Source organism: Rattus norvegicus, chromosome 7 (assembly GCF_036323735.1).
Source record: "Rattus norvegicus strain BN/NHsdMcwi chromosome 7, GRCr8, whole genome shotgun sequence".
Lineage (NCBI taxonomy): Eukaryota > Metazoa > Chordata > Mammalia > Rodentia > Muridae > Rattus > Rattus norvegicus.
The window spans coordinates 64,754,989-64,771,452 of NC_086025.1; the positions used below are offsets into that span (position 1 = coordinate 64,754,989).

General features: G+C 53.2%; 2 protein-coding genes across 2 annotated transcripts; one reads left to right on the forward strand and one right to left on the reverse strand.

Annotated features, from left to right (window-relative positions):
• Nucleotides 1-1,637: 1,637 nt before the first annotated feature.
• Nucleotides 1,638-6,582, forward strand: Cyp27b1 (cytochrome P450, family 27, subfamily b, polypeptide 1). Its single transcript, NM_053763.1, is given in 9 exon segments — nt 1,638-1,834; nt 2,438-2,628; nt 3,087-3,289; nt 3,376-3,576; nt 3,650-3,822; nt 4,073-4,245; nt 4,463-4,541; nt 4,908-5,105; nt 5,572-6,582. Coding segments are annotated over 9 exon segments (1,506 nt in total). The 5' UTR covers nt 1,638-1,660; the 3' UTR covers nt 5,686-6,582.
• Nucleotides 6,583-9,357: 2,775 nt separating this feature from the next.
• Nucleotides 9,358-12,836, reverse strand: Marchf9 (membrane associated ring-CH-type finger 9). Its single transcript, NM_001100601.1, is given in 4 exon segments — nt 9,358-10,211; nt 10,486-10,678; nt 11,281-11,436; nt 12,423-12,836. Coding segments are annotated over 4 exon segments (1,041 nt in total). The 5' UTR covers nt 12,780-12,836; the 3' UTR covers nt 9,358-9,876.
• Nucleotides 12,837-16,464: the final 3,628 nt, after the last annotated feature.

Consider the following 16,464-nt stretch of genomic DNA (forward strand, 5'->3'; position numbering starts at 1 on the left):
GGAGCCATCTTGCTGACCCTAGGACATTTCTTCATTTCTGTTCCTCAAACTCTAATCCCATGTCTGAAAAGAGGGGTCTCCTTGAGCTAAGAGACTGCCTTCCCCAGAAACAAAGATGGAGTGTGGAGAGGTGCCTCAGTGGGTAGGAGTACTCAGTCTTCCAGGAGAGGTGCCTCAGTGGGTAGGAGTACTCAGTCTTCCAGGAGAGGTGCCTCAGTGGGTAGGAGTACTCAGTCTTCCAGGAGAGGTGCCTCAGTGGGTAGGAGTACTCAGTCTTCCAGGAGAGGTGCCTCAGTGGGTAGGAGTACTCAGTCTTCCAGGAGAGGTGCCTCAGTGGGTAGGAGTACTCAGTCTTCCAGGAGAGGTGCCTCAGTGGGTAGGAGTACTCAGTCTTCCAGGAGAGGTGCCTCAGTGGGTAGGAGTACTCAGTCTTCCAGGAGAGGTGCCTCAGTGGGTAGGAGTACTCAGTCTTCCAGGAGAGGTGCCTCAGTGGGTAGGAGTACTCAGTCTTCCAGGAGAGGTGCCTCGTGGGTAGGAGTACTCAGTCTTCCAGGAGAGGTGCCTCAGTGGGTAGGAGTACTCAGTCTTCCAGGAGAGGTGCCTCAGTGGGTAGGAGTACTCAGTCTTCCAGGAGAGGTGCCTCGTGGGTAGGAGTACTCAGTCTTCCAGGAGAGGTGCCTCAGTGGGTAGGAGTACTCAGTCTTCCAGAAAACCCAGATTCAGTTTCCGAGACCCAAGAGAGTGACTCACTTCTTGTAAATCCAGTTCCAGGAAGCCCAGTGTCCTTTCCTGGATCCTGGGCAGCTGCACTCATATGAATGTCACACACACACACACACACACACACACACACACACACACACACCAATATGTGTGCACATAGCTTAAAGTCTTTAGACAGAACAGTTAAGAGCTCTTGTATAGAACCTGGGTTCAATTCCCAGTACTTACAGATCCACCGTAATTCCAGATCCAGGGGATCCAACTCCCTCTTCTGACTTTACTGGCACCAGACCAGATAAGTACATGCACATAAACGGCAAGGCAAGTCTAAAATACAAAAAAGGGTGAAGGTGGTTGGTACCACGATAGCCCATATGCCTGCCATCTTGCCTTGCCTTTGTGTTATATGCATAGGAGGTGAGAGGCTTGGCTAGTGTAGGGAAATCCCCATAGGGAAAACAAAACAAACAAAAAAACAAAAAACAAAAAAAACAGGAATATGGGGACAGTTGAAACTGCACCTTCTACTTAGCCTCCATTCAGGCGGTGACAGAATTCCCAAGAATGGGCCTGAGGGACTCTGCTCTCCAGGGAAATGGGAAAGTCATCAGGAACTGGCTCCTGAACTCCAGACACCAGACACACGTGGCCTTCCCCCAAAACAACTTTAGGATGCTGCTGGACCAGGGCATTAATACAAAAGGAACACAAGACCTCTGGCTGGGAGCTGTTGCAATCGGAGACCCAAAAGCCAGCGAGTCAGCCCTAGCCCTGCCTACTGTTCTGGGTGCTGAGCTGCATAGACCACTGCGAAGGGATTGGCTGAAGAGCTTAGAGGGGGCGTCTTCACCTCCAGGGCCAAGGGTTTATAGGGGTTCAGGCAAGTGCAGAAGATGCTCTGGAGAAGTGCTCTCGAGCAGACTCCTCAAACACAAACATGACCCAGGCAGTCAAGCTCGCCTCCAGAGTCTTCCATCGAGTCCAACTGCCTTCTCAGCTGGGCAGTGACTCGGTTCTCCGGAGTTTATCTGATATCCCTGGGCCCTCTACACCTAGCTTCCTGGCTGAACTCTTCTGCAAAGGGGGGCTGTCCAGGCTACATGAACTGCAGGTAAGGGGGCAGTCCTTGCCCTTGGTAGAACTGAGTTGGGAGAGCTGGCTTTAATAGCAGAAAGGACCACGGTGAAGAACACGGGAAAGAGGGCCAGTAAGAATGGGGACCAGTGGATTCTGAAAAACTCATGCTGGGACTGTAGAAGGTTCTACTGCTCCCAGGGTCCATACCTAACTCCAGGCAAAGGGATGTACTCTCACTTCATCAACAGTAAACCCTGCAGATCCAGGACAGGAGTGCTGGAGGAGGAAGAGTGAACGCTCTGCTATCCCGCAGATGAGGCTTAAAGCTACGCGTTCCTTTTGTTTTACTAGAGGCTCATCTTGAGGTGCGGTCTGGGAGAGGAGCCTTGAAGGAACTGCTCCCCCTAGGCTAGAGACAGATAAATAGAAGTTCTGAATGTCTGCGTTAGCAAAGCTGTTTTGCCATTCCCTCTCAAACTTTCATGGGATGGAAGAAAAAGTTTGCCACACCGGGGCCCTACGGTGGAAAAGCTCTGGAAAAGCTCTCCTTTCCCAAGCCTAACCAACACCCTTGGCCTTGGCACAAGCCAAACTGAGAATCACTCGCTCAGGTATTCAAATACGCCGGTTCTCTCAGGTGCATGGCGCTGCGCGGTACGGGCCAATATGGTCCGGCAGCTTCGGGACACTTCGCACAGTTTATGTGGCCGACCCTGCACTTGTAGAGCAGCTCCTGCGACAAGAAAGTCATTGTCCAGAGCGCTGTAGTTTCTCATCTTGGTCAGAGCACCGTCGCCGCCACCAGCGGGCTTGCGGGTTGCTAACGGCGTGAGTCTAGCCCTGAGCCCTGAGCTCTGAGCCCTGAGCCCTGAGCCCTAATCCCTCATTCCTGCCCCGACTCCTCCAACCAAGTTGGGCTTGGAGGGAGGTCGGCCGTTTCCATCGATCTTCTGGAATTTCCCGGTTCTCCAGTCTGTACTCCGGTCCAAACTCAGGTAGAACCGATTCATCACCCCTCCCTGCACTTTTGAGACCAGAATCCTACGAATCCATGAGATAGGCGAGGGCACCAGCATTTGGCTGGAACGTAAGCATCTGTGATTCAGTTTACCATGGAACCCACTCCCATCCCTGGGCAGGAAGTGAGTAAAGACGAACGGAGATGAGAGATGGGCGAGGTCTGGGTGATTTCTACACCCGGAGGAAGCAGACATAATACTCCTGGTCACCCTAGCCTTCTCCACATACGCTCACATCCCTAATGCGCCCTCTCTGCACCCGGGCAGGGATGGTGAAGAATGGCAGAGGCTCCGAAGTCTCCTGGCCCCGCTACTCCTCCGACCTCAAGCAGCCGCCGGCTATGCTGGAACTCTGGACAGCGTGGTCAGTGACCTCGTGCGACGACTAAGGCGCCAGCGGGGACGTGGCTCTGGGCTACCGGACCTAGTTCTGGACGTGGCGGGAGAGTTTTACAAATTTGGCCTAGAAGGTGAGTCCTAAAGTAGAGTTAGGGACCCGTGTAGGTAGCTCTGGGTCCTAGACGCCTGATGTCTGACTGCGCCCTCTCCTGGCCAGGCATAGGCGCGGTGCTGCTGGGATCGCGCCTGGGCTGCCTGGAGGCTGAAGTTCCTCCCGACACAGAAACCTTCATTGAGGCCGTGGGCTCGGTGTTTGTGTCTACACTCTTGACCATGGCAATGCCCAGTTGGCTGCACCGCCTTATACCCGGACCCTGGGCCCGCCTCTGCAGAGACTGGAATCAGATGTTTGCCTTTGGTAAGGCCCGGGGGAGGGGACTGGGTATCTAATGCTGCACTGGAGCAGTGAGGCAGTGTGCCTTCCTTCTCAGCCCAGAAGCACGTGGAGCAGCGCGAAGGCGAAGCTGCCGTGAGGAACCAGGGAAAGCCTGAGGAGGATTTGCCAACGGGGCATCACTTAACCCACTTCCTTTTTCGGGAAAAGGTGTCTGTCCAGTCCATAGTGGGAAATGTGACAGAGCTACTACTGGCTGGAGTGGACACGGTGAGGTTCTCTCTATACTGCGAGTGTCATTTCCAGAGTTCTGTGTCCTCATCCATCTCTGCCCATCCCCCCACCTCCCGTGCCCACCCCTACCCTCCCCCATCCGAGAACTCCAGGGCCACTTTTCTGATTCAGGGATACAGGTTTAGCCTTAGTCTTCTTTGGTCCCCAACTACACCCTCCCTATGATACCCACTTCACCAGGGGTCCCCATGTCTAACAGCTCAGATGATCTCACCTGTTCCCTCAGGTATCCAATACGCTCTCCTGGGCACTCTATGAGCTCTCCCGGCACCCGGAAGTCCAGTCTGCACTCCACTCTGAGATCACAGGCGCTGTGAACCCTGGCTCCTATGCCCACCTCCAAGCCACTGCTCTGTCCCAGCTACCCCTGCTAAAGGCTGTGATCAAAGAAGTGTTGAGGTGAGGGGGAAGGAAAGCAGGAACTAGATAAAATGCTGGGGGGGGGGGAGGGCGGTGAGGAAGCAAGCAGTGGGTGGAAGCAGGGAGTGAGAGGAGAGAAAAGTGGCCCTCTACCCCCACGGATTTGGAAGTTGGAGACAAGGGCCCTGGAGGGGACTGGAGGCGCTGTGTTCCCCAGCCTCACTTTGCTGAATCCATTTTCTCTTTCATGACCTAGATTGTACCCTGTGGTACCTGGGAACTCCCGTGTCCCAGACAGAGACATCTGTGTAGGAAACTATGTTATTCCCCAAGATGTGAGTAAATCCTTCTGCCAAGCCATCCCTTACTGCCCAAGCCATCCTCAAACATTTCCTAGAGCCTTTCCAGCCCCTCCCCCAATATAATGGGAGTAGCAAAGGAAGGGCTTTCCACCAACCGGAGCCTACTTTTAAACTAGTCTACAGATCCTTCATGTTCTCCACCCTGCATTCTTGGGCTCAGACTGGTAACTCTGATCCCTCTTGAGGGAGGGTACAGTGCTGAAACAGGGTCTTGCTAAATAGCCCAGGTTGGCCTTGAGCTCACTCTTCTCCTGCTTCAGTTTTCTGAGGTCTGGAATTGCCAAGTGTGAGCATGGAACTCATTACTGAACTGACGAGGTTGTCTCTATTTCCCACCAGACACTGGTTTCCCTCTGTCACTATGCCACTTCAAGGGACCCCGCCCAGTTTCGGGAACCCAACTCTTTTAATCCAGCTCGATGGCTTGGAGAGGGTCCAGCCCCCCACCCATTTGCATCTCTTCCTTTTGGCTTTGGCAAACGAAGTTGCATAGGGAGACGCTTGGCAGAGCTCGAGCTACAAATGGCGTTGGCCCAGGTACGTGATCTAGAACTTATACCGTTTCCTGACCAACCGGAAAGGCCCAATAAACATGGGTGATGTTGACATCTGACGCACATAACAAAACTTATAACTCTTAAACTCTTAAACTTATAACTTAAAACTCAGCAGCTAGACCCATGGACAGTCCCATTATGGGTCTGGAATATCAGCAAAGGTATTGGGACTAGGGTTGGGGATTTAGCTCAGTGGTAGAGCGCTTGCCTAGCAAGCATAAGGCCCTGGGTTTGGTCCCCAGCTCTGAAAAAAAGAAAAGAAGAAAAAAAAAGATACTGGGACTATCGTTTTCCCTCCCACAGTCCCCTGCCCTTATTGACCAAGAAGTCCCTTGGTGACTACAGTTACCATCCCAACAGTGGCCACTCTAATGTTGTTTACCAATTAAGGCCCCATTTTAGACCCACCCATAGTGACAACCTTGTCTCCCCACACCCCTTTCCAGATCTTGACCCATTTTGAGGTGCTGCCTGAGCCAGGTGCTCTTCCAGTCAAACCCATGACCCGGACTGTCCTGGTACCTGAGAGGAGCATCCATCTCCAGTTTGTAGACAGATAGTCCTGTGGAAGGCAGCTGTCATCATCTCTCTCCAGACTGGATTTTTCTTACTATGCACAAGAGGCACACTCTCCCTCGAGGCCTGTCTGTCTGAGCAAACTTCAGGAAGCAGGCCCGGGCCTATCTGTGCTTGACCTGACTCAGCAGGTACCACAGAACCAGGATCCTTTCTCCTGCTCAGTACCTCTCCTGATCATTCCTCAAGATCCAAAGCCTTCAGATTTTAACACATCCTTAAAGGGCCAACTCGGGGGTTAACTAACAGCCCCAGGCAGCCTGGGCAGGGATCCCCCACTGATCCTTCCATGCTTACAGTGTTCACTGACAGCTGTCTAAGCATCCATTGCAGCACAAACTAAGTGACTGTGCACCTGGTCTGCACCTGGTCTGCACCTGGTTGCGTCTCTGCCTGACCATGTGAGCTCTTTGAGAAGAGTGATGACTACTGGGCTTTTAGCTCTTTTCCTTTTTGGGACACAGTCTTGCTATTGTACTCCATGCTGTCCTTGAACCCACAAGCCCTCACCTCACCTTCCCAAGTGTTGGGTTACGGACATTAGCTATGGCTTCCAGCTTTATTAGTCTTTCTATCTCCTGCCATGGTCTATCCCCGGCTATTTGATACTATATATTCTCAGATTGAATCTGGACCATGTGGTAGAAGGGATGACCACTCACCAGGCTCTACCCACCACTTTATCTTAATCTTTTCTCTAGGAAAGTGAATCTCTCCTTGCCTTACAGCATTTTAAAGCTCCCCTTGGCTGTTCTGCTCTTTAGCCACTCTAAAGTGGATCCACTCTACTTCTCACCACCCATCTTTCTGCACCCCAGCCTGTCTTTTTATATTAAAAAAATTGTATTTATTATGTTTTCAAATAAAATGTTTACTCCTTGACTTTAGGTTTACTTTTCCCCAACACCTGGCAAGATCCTGAGCCCCATCTACCTTGACTTCCCTCAGCTCCTGGGAGCAACACCCATAACAATGGGAGGTCGGGATGATCCATTTGAAAGTGTTCTATGACAAACTCAGACATGTTTCTCTGTGTAGTGGGAACAGCCAAGTCCCGTCTGGCTTCCTAGAGGGGACTTAAGGGGGCGAACTGTGAGCGTAGGAGCTAAGTTGTAACCCTGGGTGCAAAGGGTTTTCCAGAAATGGCTAGAGGTGGCTTGGCTCTTGAGGAAAGAAGAGCTTTTAGAACCTGGACTGCCAAACTGAAGAGCATCCTAGAATGTCCATTCTGCCCTCCTTCAAAGAAAAGCGTGAACTCCAGCAGGAGTCACCCAGGCAGGATGAAAGCAGAATATAAGGAGCTCTGGAGCACCGAGGCAGAAGCGGGTCAGGCCAAGAGACCCTGTTTTCCTGAGTCAGCATTCTCTGCCCCCACCCCCTCGTCCCCCCACCCCCCAGGCCGCACACAGTACTCCCCTTGTGAGGTACACAGATGAACTCATCCTCCATCCAAATGAATCTCTCGGCACTCTCCATACCCATGTCTGGATCCAGCTTACCCCCATGTTAGGACTTGCCTCTTTCTCCATCCCTCCCTCATAGTCCAATTAGCTGGGTAGAGATTCCACTTCACACTTCTCCACTCCATCCTAGACATGGCTCCCAACCACAGAGACTGCCAGCCAGCGGACTTCCCATGGGGATCAAATCACGCATTACCCAGAAAAGCGGGGCATGTTGGAGGCTTTGTGACAAGGCTAAGGACTCTGGACATTTCTATCTCTTCCTCGTCTATTCTGTTTGCTCACTATCTCCTTCTACTCTCCTACCACCAAGGTTAGCTTCAACATGAAATCTTGAGTTTTGGCAGGTCTGAACTGGGAGGGTAAAGCTGAGCCTATGAGACCTGTTTCCCTAGAGTCAATAAAGGACCTGCTTTCCTGTCCTGCCCAGTGGCTAGACAGAAATGCCACTTTGAAGAAGCAGTGGCACCCGTGACCCCTTTCCTAGACAAGAATCTGTGTAAGTTAGGAAAAAGGAAAAAACAAGAGGTTTTTAGTAGATGTGCACAGCCCCATCCCAAGACCTCCATCAGTATTGGAGGGGAGGAGAAAGTGAGCCTTTGGGACCCAGAGTCACATGGATATATGTGTGTGTTCTTGAGTATGCCTAAGCTTCTGGAAGAACCATCATGAGGGACACCTAGGCTTGGCCCAGAAGCCCTAGGTGTATCTTATCTACCTGAGTCCCTTCTGCCAACGCAGTTGGTGATTTTCTGTCCCCCATCTGATCTCTACCAACTCTTCTGTTAATAACAAATCAATAAAGTCAGCACCCTCTGTCTCCGGGTAGCGAGGAGGGTGTTTCTGGGTAAAGTTTCCTGCCAGAGAGCTGGAGAATTCCTGCCAGCACTGTTTCCTCTTCACCCTGATCCTCTCAAGATCTTCACATTTGGAATTAAGTTGGACCCCCAACACAGCTCGTTTCTACACCCACAGGCCAATCTGCGGCCAGCACCACGGACAGCAGCCAAGACACCCCCACCCCCACCCCCCCACCCCGCTGGAGAGGCATGGAGCAAGGTTTCCTGTGCTCCAGGGTAGGTGGGCTGTTAGAAGACTACTTCCAAGCCTTCCCAAGAGAAGGCAGAGCAGAATTGCCCATTAGAGGACCAAGAGTAAGAAAGCCCTCTGGATCTGACTTTAGCAATGTATGAAGGAATTTTTTAATTGCCCATGAGTGGTTCACTTAAAAAAGACACCATCATTCACATAACACCCAGCCTCCAGACTCCAGGAGGAAGGGAATCAGGCTTCAAGCTGACCCACATAATTCCTTTGGTGGTATGGGAGTTAGCCCTAGGACCACATGCACACCACTGACCCACACCCCTAGCCCTTAGGCCCACATTTCCCAAATCCTTTCTGTAGTAAGTAAGAGCTGTTTTACACCTCTATCTCCCAGTAATACCATTAGCCAGGCACACCTGGATCAAACCTTCGTGATCCTGAGTGGTCACAGAAATAAGTCTCAATTGGGGTTAAAGGGATAACACTGAGGGAGGAGGCTCCTTCCCTGTCACCCTAAGCAAGTCCATGTTCATTCCCACCATTCCTCTTGGGAAATACACTACCCAGAAAGGACTGTTCTCAGACAGGCTGAATAGCTCCAGCCCCCAGCCCCCAGATCCAGTGTTTGGAGGGTCAGAAGGGTTCTTGTTCCTACAACGGCCACTGTCCTGCACAAATGTGGCATTGACTTCCTCTTCTATTTCTCTATTTTGTCGCTCAAAACACCAAAGTTCTGCGCCACTTCTGACAGAAACCACATTTCAGAACTTGCTATATCACCTACGTTTAAAATAATAAGTGCGACTAGTCTGAAACTCTTTATAAACCCGTCCGTTTTCTTTGTCATAGCGGTCAACCTGTCCCTCATTTATCCTCATCCCGAGTCTGTGAGGTAGACAGGAAGAAAAACAGCTCAGATTTTTTTTTTTTCCTAAATCATGTAACTCACAGGTGGCAAGCCCAGCCCTTCTCAGCTACCTTTGAGCACTGACATCTAGCAGCCAATGTGGATTATTCACCGGCAAGTGGGAGTCCCTCTTCCAACTCCGAATGCACCTCTGGGACTTGCAACCCATGCTGAGGAAGCTCCACACACCCCCCCCCCAGCCCTTCAGAGAAGCCCCAGATGAGAAAGGAGTCTCCACGTGCATATAAATGATTCTTTATGCCCTTCCCCCATGCAGTGGGGGGTGGGGCAGGGGGAAGTCCCCGCCCTCATGCAGGGAACGGGAGGTCAATGTTTACTAGTCTTATTGCCAGATGCCCTGTGGCCATGGGGTGGGGAATGGGGGTCTACAGCCCCTCTTCTCTGGCATTGGTCTCCCTTTACCAAGTCACCATGGTGGAGCCAGGGGACTGGAGGCCCTAAAGCTGAGGTAAAGATGGTTCTCTCCAGGAAGAAACGTTGTTCTCCCCGCTTGCCTGCTGGCCATCCTCAAGATGAATATGAGGCGGTGTCACTGGGAACTGGAATGTCCTCCGGGGTCTCTACCCTGTAGGCAGTAGAGGCCAGACAATGTCTCCAAGCCTGCGGCTGTCCACAGAGATCCTCCATGGTGGGGTCACAGTGCCCCAAACACGTTGTCTAGGTCGTACCTCCAGCAGCCAGGAGAGCTCACCTCTGGCTGATGCACTGACTTAAGATCCCTGCTCCTGGAGTCCAGGTCAAACTGTAGTGACCCTCATGACAACCTCTCGACCAGAATGAGAGCTGGAACGGGCATCTGGTGGCCGTAGCTGTCCAAGGAGATGCAGGATTGTGTAACCACAGCGCTGAGGCAAGAGCGTCCGCATGCGCTGGGCAGCTGGGGGTCGGCTGGGGGCCCCAGCAGGGGGGCTGGTCCTTGAGGTCCTGGGGCCTGGCTTCCCTGCTGCCCCTCCCCCTGCGTCTCCTCCCACGTCCTTGGTCTTGTCATAGTTCAGGACCTTCCACTGCTGGTTCACGGCCTGCCAGCGCTTGAAGATGCGGTAAACAGAAGACCCTTCATGGACGATGAGACCTAAGCAAAGGGATAAGAAAACCAGGGTGAGCTGGCCAGTGGTGGCACACGCCTTTAATCCCAACACTGGGGAGGCAGAGGCCGGCACATCTCCGAGTTCGAGGCCAGCATGGTCCACACAGTGAGTTCTAGCACAGCTAGCGCCCCTGGCTACCCCTAACAGTTCTGCAGTGGGGGAATTATGGCCATGAAGCAGAATGGATGGGCAGGGAAGTCAAGTGAATGGGTAAAGGAAGGTGCTAAGCCAGCACAGGGGAGAGAGACATGTCCTCACCTATGCAGACAACGTCCATGAAGCCATACATGCCATAGCAGATCTGGAAGAGCAGATCCTGGCGTTGCCACTTGGCCGAAGGGCTGAGTGAGGACCAGATGAGCCAGGAGATGCTGGCGACCAGGAACAGTGAGCCCAGAACAATAGCAGCAATCTGGACCTTCTCGATGACAGTCAAGGAGATGGCCTGCCACTGTTGGGGAGAAAGTATTCCAATAAGTAAGGGTTAGACAGGGGGCAATGGCATCCCTAAAGAGAGGACACCAGGTGCACCTCCTACACTCTTCAGGCAGCTCTCAGAATCAGTCTACTCTGTGCCCTGATCTAGCCCAAGATGTGGTACTACGAAGATGCTGAACAGACAGGTACGGGGGAGAGAAGTGTCCACTTGTCCACAAGTGCTTTGAAAGCCAAACATGCAGACTGGAACTCTTAACTAGTTCTTAACCAGTTAACTGGTCACTTACTAGCTGAGTAGTGTAGACAAATATTTAGTCTCTATGCATGTCCGTGCCCTTGTTACTAAAGACAGGCATGGTAATGGTATCTAATAAGATCATTGTGAAGATTAAGAGTTAATATACAACAAATGAGATACAGGAAACAGAGTTCATTTACTATCATCATTAACAGTGTCTTCCTCCCCACTCCCTGTTGCTCTAAGTGAATAGAATAGGGCCAGAACATGTGTCTTGGAATGCCATAATGGTGGAGGGAGATCACTTTGGGAAAACACTAAATAAGATGAAATAGGTTCCCTGCCAGGTTCTGGTTCAGAGATTCCCTGCACCTCACCTGCAGTGGATTCTTGGTGCTGATCGCCAGGACCTGGTACTTGAAATAGCAAAGCTCACAGCTCCAGGAGCCCCTCTCACTGATCCAGCGGATTAGGCAGGGTTGGTGTGTACAACGCACTGAGCCGTCACAGCGGCAAGGGCTCAGGAGCTCCCCCTGGAGGAGAGAGGGGAGGGTCCCTGTCAGCAGTCATCACCCGGACCCCTTCTGCAGCACTCCTGGAGAGGAAACCTTTTCTTCAGGTCAGTCATAGTACTACACTTAAAAACCCAAAGCAGGGCAAGACGCTAACTAAGGCTGCAGCACAAAAGAAGTCAGAGCTCAAGAAAAAACTTCTCCAACCAAAGGGATCAAAGGTGAGACAGGGGGGAGTCTTCCTTTTTCCTAGAAATTGGAAAGGTGATTAAGGCATCCTAAAAAGGTCCTCTCCCTAGGATCTAGAGGGAGGGGAGAGGCCGTGCTGCCGAGCTATGCTTCCCTTCACCCACTCCACAGTACTTCCAGGATATAGATCTGGTGTCAACTGGGAGGGATAACCCATCGTGGTTTCCACGCTAAAATGGGGAGACACTTTGGAGGCAGGAGTGGAACATGTTCCCCTGCAGTCAAACAGTCATTTCTCACTGCACAGAGATGCCCTCTTGTTCTATCCCGGGACAACTTTACCCATCAAATTAAACAAAGAAGACTCTTTAGAATGAAGTGGATAAGTTGCAAGACCGGAGCAAAAACTGCCTCACCAGGAAATACTGAGTGGGGCAGGGTCCTGCCTGGCCCCTCCCCTCAGGGCGCGAACAAATGTACTCTCCTTTCTGCCCACTTCCGATAGAATAGGTTCCTCCAGCTAATGGCGACCCTAAGGTGAGGGGAGCAGTGCTAAGAGCTGTCTGATAACGGGTGACAGAGAGTCTGAGCCCTCCGAGGAGAAAGCCCCACCCCGACTGGGAACCCCTGACCCCCACCCACCCCGCCCCAATCTTGACACACTCCAGGAGTCCCTATCCAGGCCAACCTCACCCCACTCCCACTCGGGTCCTGGGTCCCGCCCAGCTTCTCCTGGCCCCGCCCCCTGCTCCGGTCTCCGCGGACACCCCAGGTGCGCGCCCCCACCCTCCCCGCCCAGCCAGGTGCTCGGGCCTGACCTGCTCCGGGCCTTGGAAGCAGATCCTGCACTGGGGGGTTCGGAGCCCACTGTCCAAGCTGCTGCTGAGCGACAGGGCGTCCAGCGCGCCTGGGGGCGGCGGCGGCGGCGCGGGCGGCGGCGGGGGTCCGGCCCGCGGTTCCTTGTCGCCGGCCAGGCCCCGGGCCCGTGGTTCCGACCCGTAGTACTCCTCTTCGTCGCCGTCACCGTCCCGGGCGGAGCAGCCAGCGAAGGGCGCCCAGCCGCAGCCGCCTCCCCCGCCCCCCCGGGGCTGCGGCTCGGCCCGGGGCCGCCCCCCGCCCGTCAGCACCAGCAGCTTCAGCTCGTTCAGGAACATGCGGAGCCGAGACTTGAGCATCGTCCGGGCGCCGGGGGCGGGGGGCGGCGAGCTAGGGGGGCTCCCGAGCGGCGGGGGGATGGGCGAGGAGCAGGCCGGGAAGGGGGCGCGCGCCGGAGCGCAGGACCGGCCGGGGTCTCCGCGGCCTGCAAGCGCTGTTCACTGCTGCCGCCACCGGGGCACCAGGGCTCGCGGGGCCGAGAGGGCTGTCAGCCCGCGGACCGCGGGGTGGGCAGGCATGGCCCAAGCAGGAGCAGGGGCAGGGGGCGGGGAGGGGGCTCAGGGTGCGGCGCCCCGCGGATCGGGGTCCGGAGCCGGCCGGGCGCCGGGGCTTACGCGCCCCGGTCCTCCTGCGGCGGGGCCGCCCCCCATCGTCGTCCTCCCGGCCCCAGTCCCGCTCCGACTCCCGGATTCGGCTCGGCTCGGCCCGTACGTTCGGCGGTAGCAAATGGCGGCTCCTTCCGGCGGCGGCGGCGGCGGAGACCCCCCCGGAGAGGCGGGCGGGCGGGGCGGGAGCCGCGGAGCCGGTGAGGGATGGAGGGAGGGGTGGGGCGGGGAGGGGGAGCGGAGGAGAAGGGGCCGCGGCTGCGCATCCCCGCCCTGCCCAGCACGAGCAGGTGTCCCCAGGGGCGGGGCGAGTGTGCGAGACACGGGAGGAGGGAGGGAGGGAGGGGAGTGGCCAACGAAGGGGAGTGTGTACCAGGGTGGAAGAATAGGTGTGTGCGCGCGGGTGGGGGTGAGGATGGAAGGTGAGTGGTGGAAGGCTGCAGGTGTAACGAGGCACGGAGGTATATGCATAATGGGCGTGTGCAAAGAAAGCTCTGCAGGGAGTCGGGTGTGCGGGAGGTGAGTGGGCAAGGGATGGACCCTAACAACTCACAAAAGATTGTAAAGGGTGCTGGGTGCGGGACTGGGAGATGCTGGTGTGCAGGAATGGAGTCAGATTGTGTGAGAAGCAAGCGATTGATTGTAACGAGTGAAGGTGGCGAGTGAGCAGAAAGGATGCCAGAGGAATGGGCGTGTCTTTCAAGATAACCCTCCTGCCCTCAGCTCTACTACTCTGAAATGAATACCACACAAACACGCTTAAATCTTTGTTTTAAATTGACCCCTAGAGCTACTACTGGGCCTATCTTCTTTTTCCTCTCTCTTCTTTTTCCTTTTTTCTTTTGGTTCGGCTTTATATTTACACCCTCCCTCTCAGCCCCTTTGTGAAGCTGAGAGAAAGGGATTCCCGGGGAGCCCACTGGGTCAAAGACACTGAGAAAAAAAATTAATTAGTAAAAGAGTAATTAACAGAAAAGGGAGGGAATGAGCAAGTCGAACCGGGGACAGATTGCCAAATTAAGACTCTTCAATGGAAAGTGGCTGCGAAGACAGTAGTGTTTAGGCAAAACATCCAGCCGCTGTGGGTGGACAGACAAATGGAGCAAGGGGGGCAAGCCTGTGACTTAAGCAGACAAAGAAGGCAGCTTCTGGAAGGACAGGGAGCTGCGGTGGGGTTTCATGGGCGGTAAAATGAAGCAGGGAATACCTGTGTTGGGAGTTGAATAAGCTCCCAGACAGCCTTTCAGAAAGCTAAAACACCCAAACAGCCCTAGGAACATAGCCAACGAAACACCCACCTCTCCAGCCCCTTAGCCAATTTAGGCCTGGATCTGTTTCTTTCTGCTCTTATTGGCAAGGCAAGAAGCACCCAGGCAGCAGAAGGAGATCTGTCTGATGCACACCTTCCCTGTGCTACTTGACTCTGATTTACATTAATCCTCTATTTACATTCGAATTCTCATATACATTCCCTCTCTACCCCCTTCTCAGACAAGGTTCCAATGTGTACTCCTGGCTAGCCGGGAACTCACACTAAGTAGACTAGGCTGGCTTGAACTCATAGAAATCCACCTCCCTCTGCTTCTGCCTCCCAGCCTCCCAACCCCCTCCTGGGATTAAAGGCATGTGCCACCATACCCCATCACTGTTACATTCTCAACCAACAAAGTAAGAATAGAAGTTAGAATGGAATGCCCCATAAAACAGGCAATAAAATGGTTTCAGTCTGGGTGTGGTGGCTCAGATCTGGAATCCAAGCGTTTGGACATTGGAGAGTCTAAGGCCAGCCTGGGCTACATGTCAAGACCCAGTCTCAAAAAAAAAAAAATACAGAGAAAGGAAAAGAGAGAAATGAAAAAGAGCGTGTTACATGCATGCCTTTACACTTAGTTCTTGGGAGATGGAGCAGGAGGGTCAAGTATTTGAGTACATGTCCATTTTAAGACCAACCTGGGCTATATGAGACCTTGTTTCATTAAAACAAAACAGTAAAAACAGCCAAAGTAGTTGCTCATGTCTGTAAAAACAGCATTTAGAGGCTATGGCACCAAGATTGCTATTGAGACCAGCCTCCTCAGCTATAGTGTCTCAAATATGATTTGAGAGTTTAAAGTTCAGGAATATAGCTCAGTGACTGAACCAATTCTTACTACATATAAAAACACTGACTCCAATCCTCGGCACCAAAAATAGGTCTAGATTTTAGCAATTCTTCACAGTTGGGAACATGGTCTTTTATCCTCATGCTCCTAATTGATGGGAGACAATAAAGGAGTTGGAGCCAACCAAATCGTCACACAGATCTACCTCTATCTGACTAGATTTCTGTAGGCAGACCATTTAGGAAACGCTGATCAGGGCAAGGGTACGTTCTAAGCAGGACTGGGGAAAAAAAGGAATGTGACCCCTATGAGGAGTCACAGGTTTGCAGAGGGACACAAGTCATATTCCAGCAATGTGGTGGTGACTGCCCTTGGATGTGCTCACCCTGTTGTCTGTTCATGCAATCACATATATATATAGCAATCTTAGTGTAAAGACACTTGTAAGATCAAGAACCCTTATTTCCAATAACTTCTTGCTGCTTTTAATATTCCTGGGGAGGTTTACAAGTTGGGAAGAAGGAGGGCATTACATTGTCGCCCCCCATACAGCGGCTTACTATGTTAATCTTCTTCTATCCATCTTTTAGTTTCCTCCTCGGATAGAAATTGTCTACTCCCTGTTTTTATAAGACCACGGTTGCCTTATTAGCTATCTTTATCATCACTTCAAAGGGCGGAGTGACTGAGACACCAAAACAAAAACATCGCATACCAACTGGAAGGAAGCACTTAGTAAAATTTTGTTGAATGAATGAGTAAAATGAAGACACAAATACGAATGTTTCCCCATGGCGGTGGAGTGGAAATGTTACAGCACCATCTCTGGCACCAGGATCTCCCACTAGCACCTCGACCTCCCGCCCACATAGAGACGCGTAGTGAGACTGAAGATGCTCTCAGGCTCGGCCTTGAGCTGAGCGTTGAGAGCTGGTTGGCCCGGTTGCCATGGCACCGCCTTGTGCCCCACCCTCTCTCGCCCCCACACACCCCCTCCGCAGTCAGGGTTTGGCAGCCGGTCACGTGCCACACAGCGTAACCACACCTCCGCTTCTCAGCGCAAAGTAAAGGGGTCACGTGGGATAGCAACAGGTCACGTGGCAGTACAGGTCCCGCCCTCTTCCCCCACCACACCCCTCCCATCAAAGGGGCCCCGGTCGCCGAGTGCGCATGGGTGGAGGTCACGTGTCCAGAACGTCCGCCGTCGGCCCCGCCTCCCGGGTTTCCGCGCGCCTCTCTGGCAGCTGGTCACATGGTGAGGGTGGGGGTGAGGGGGC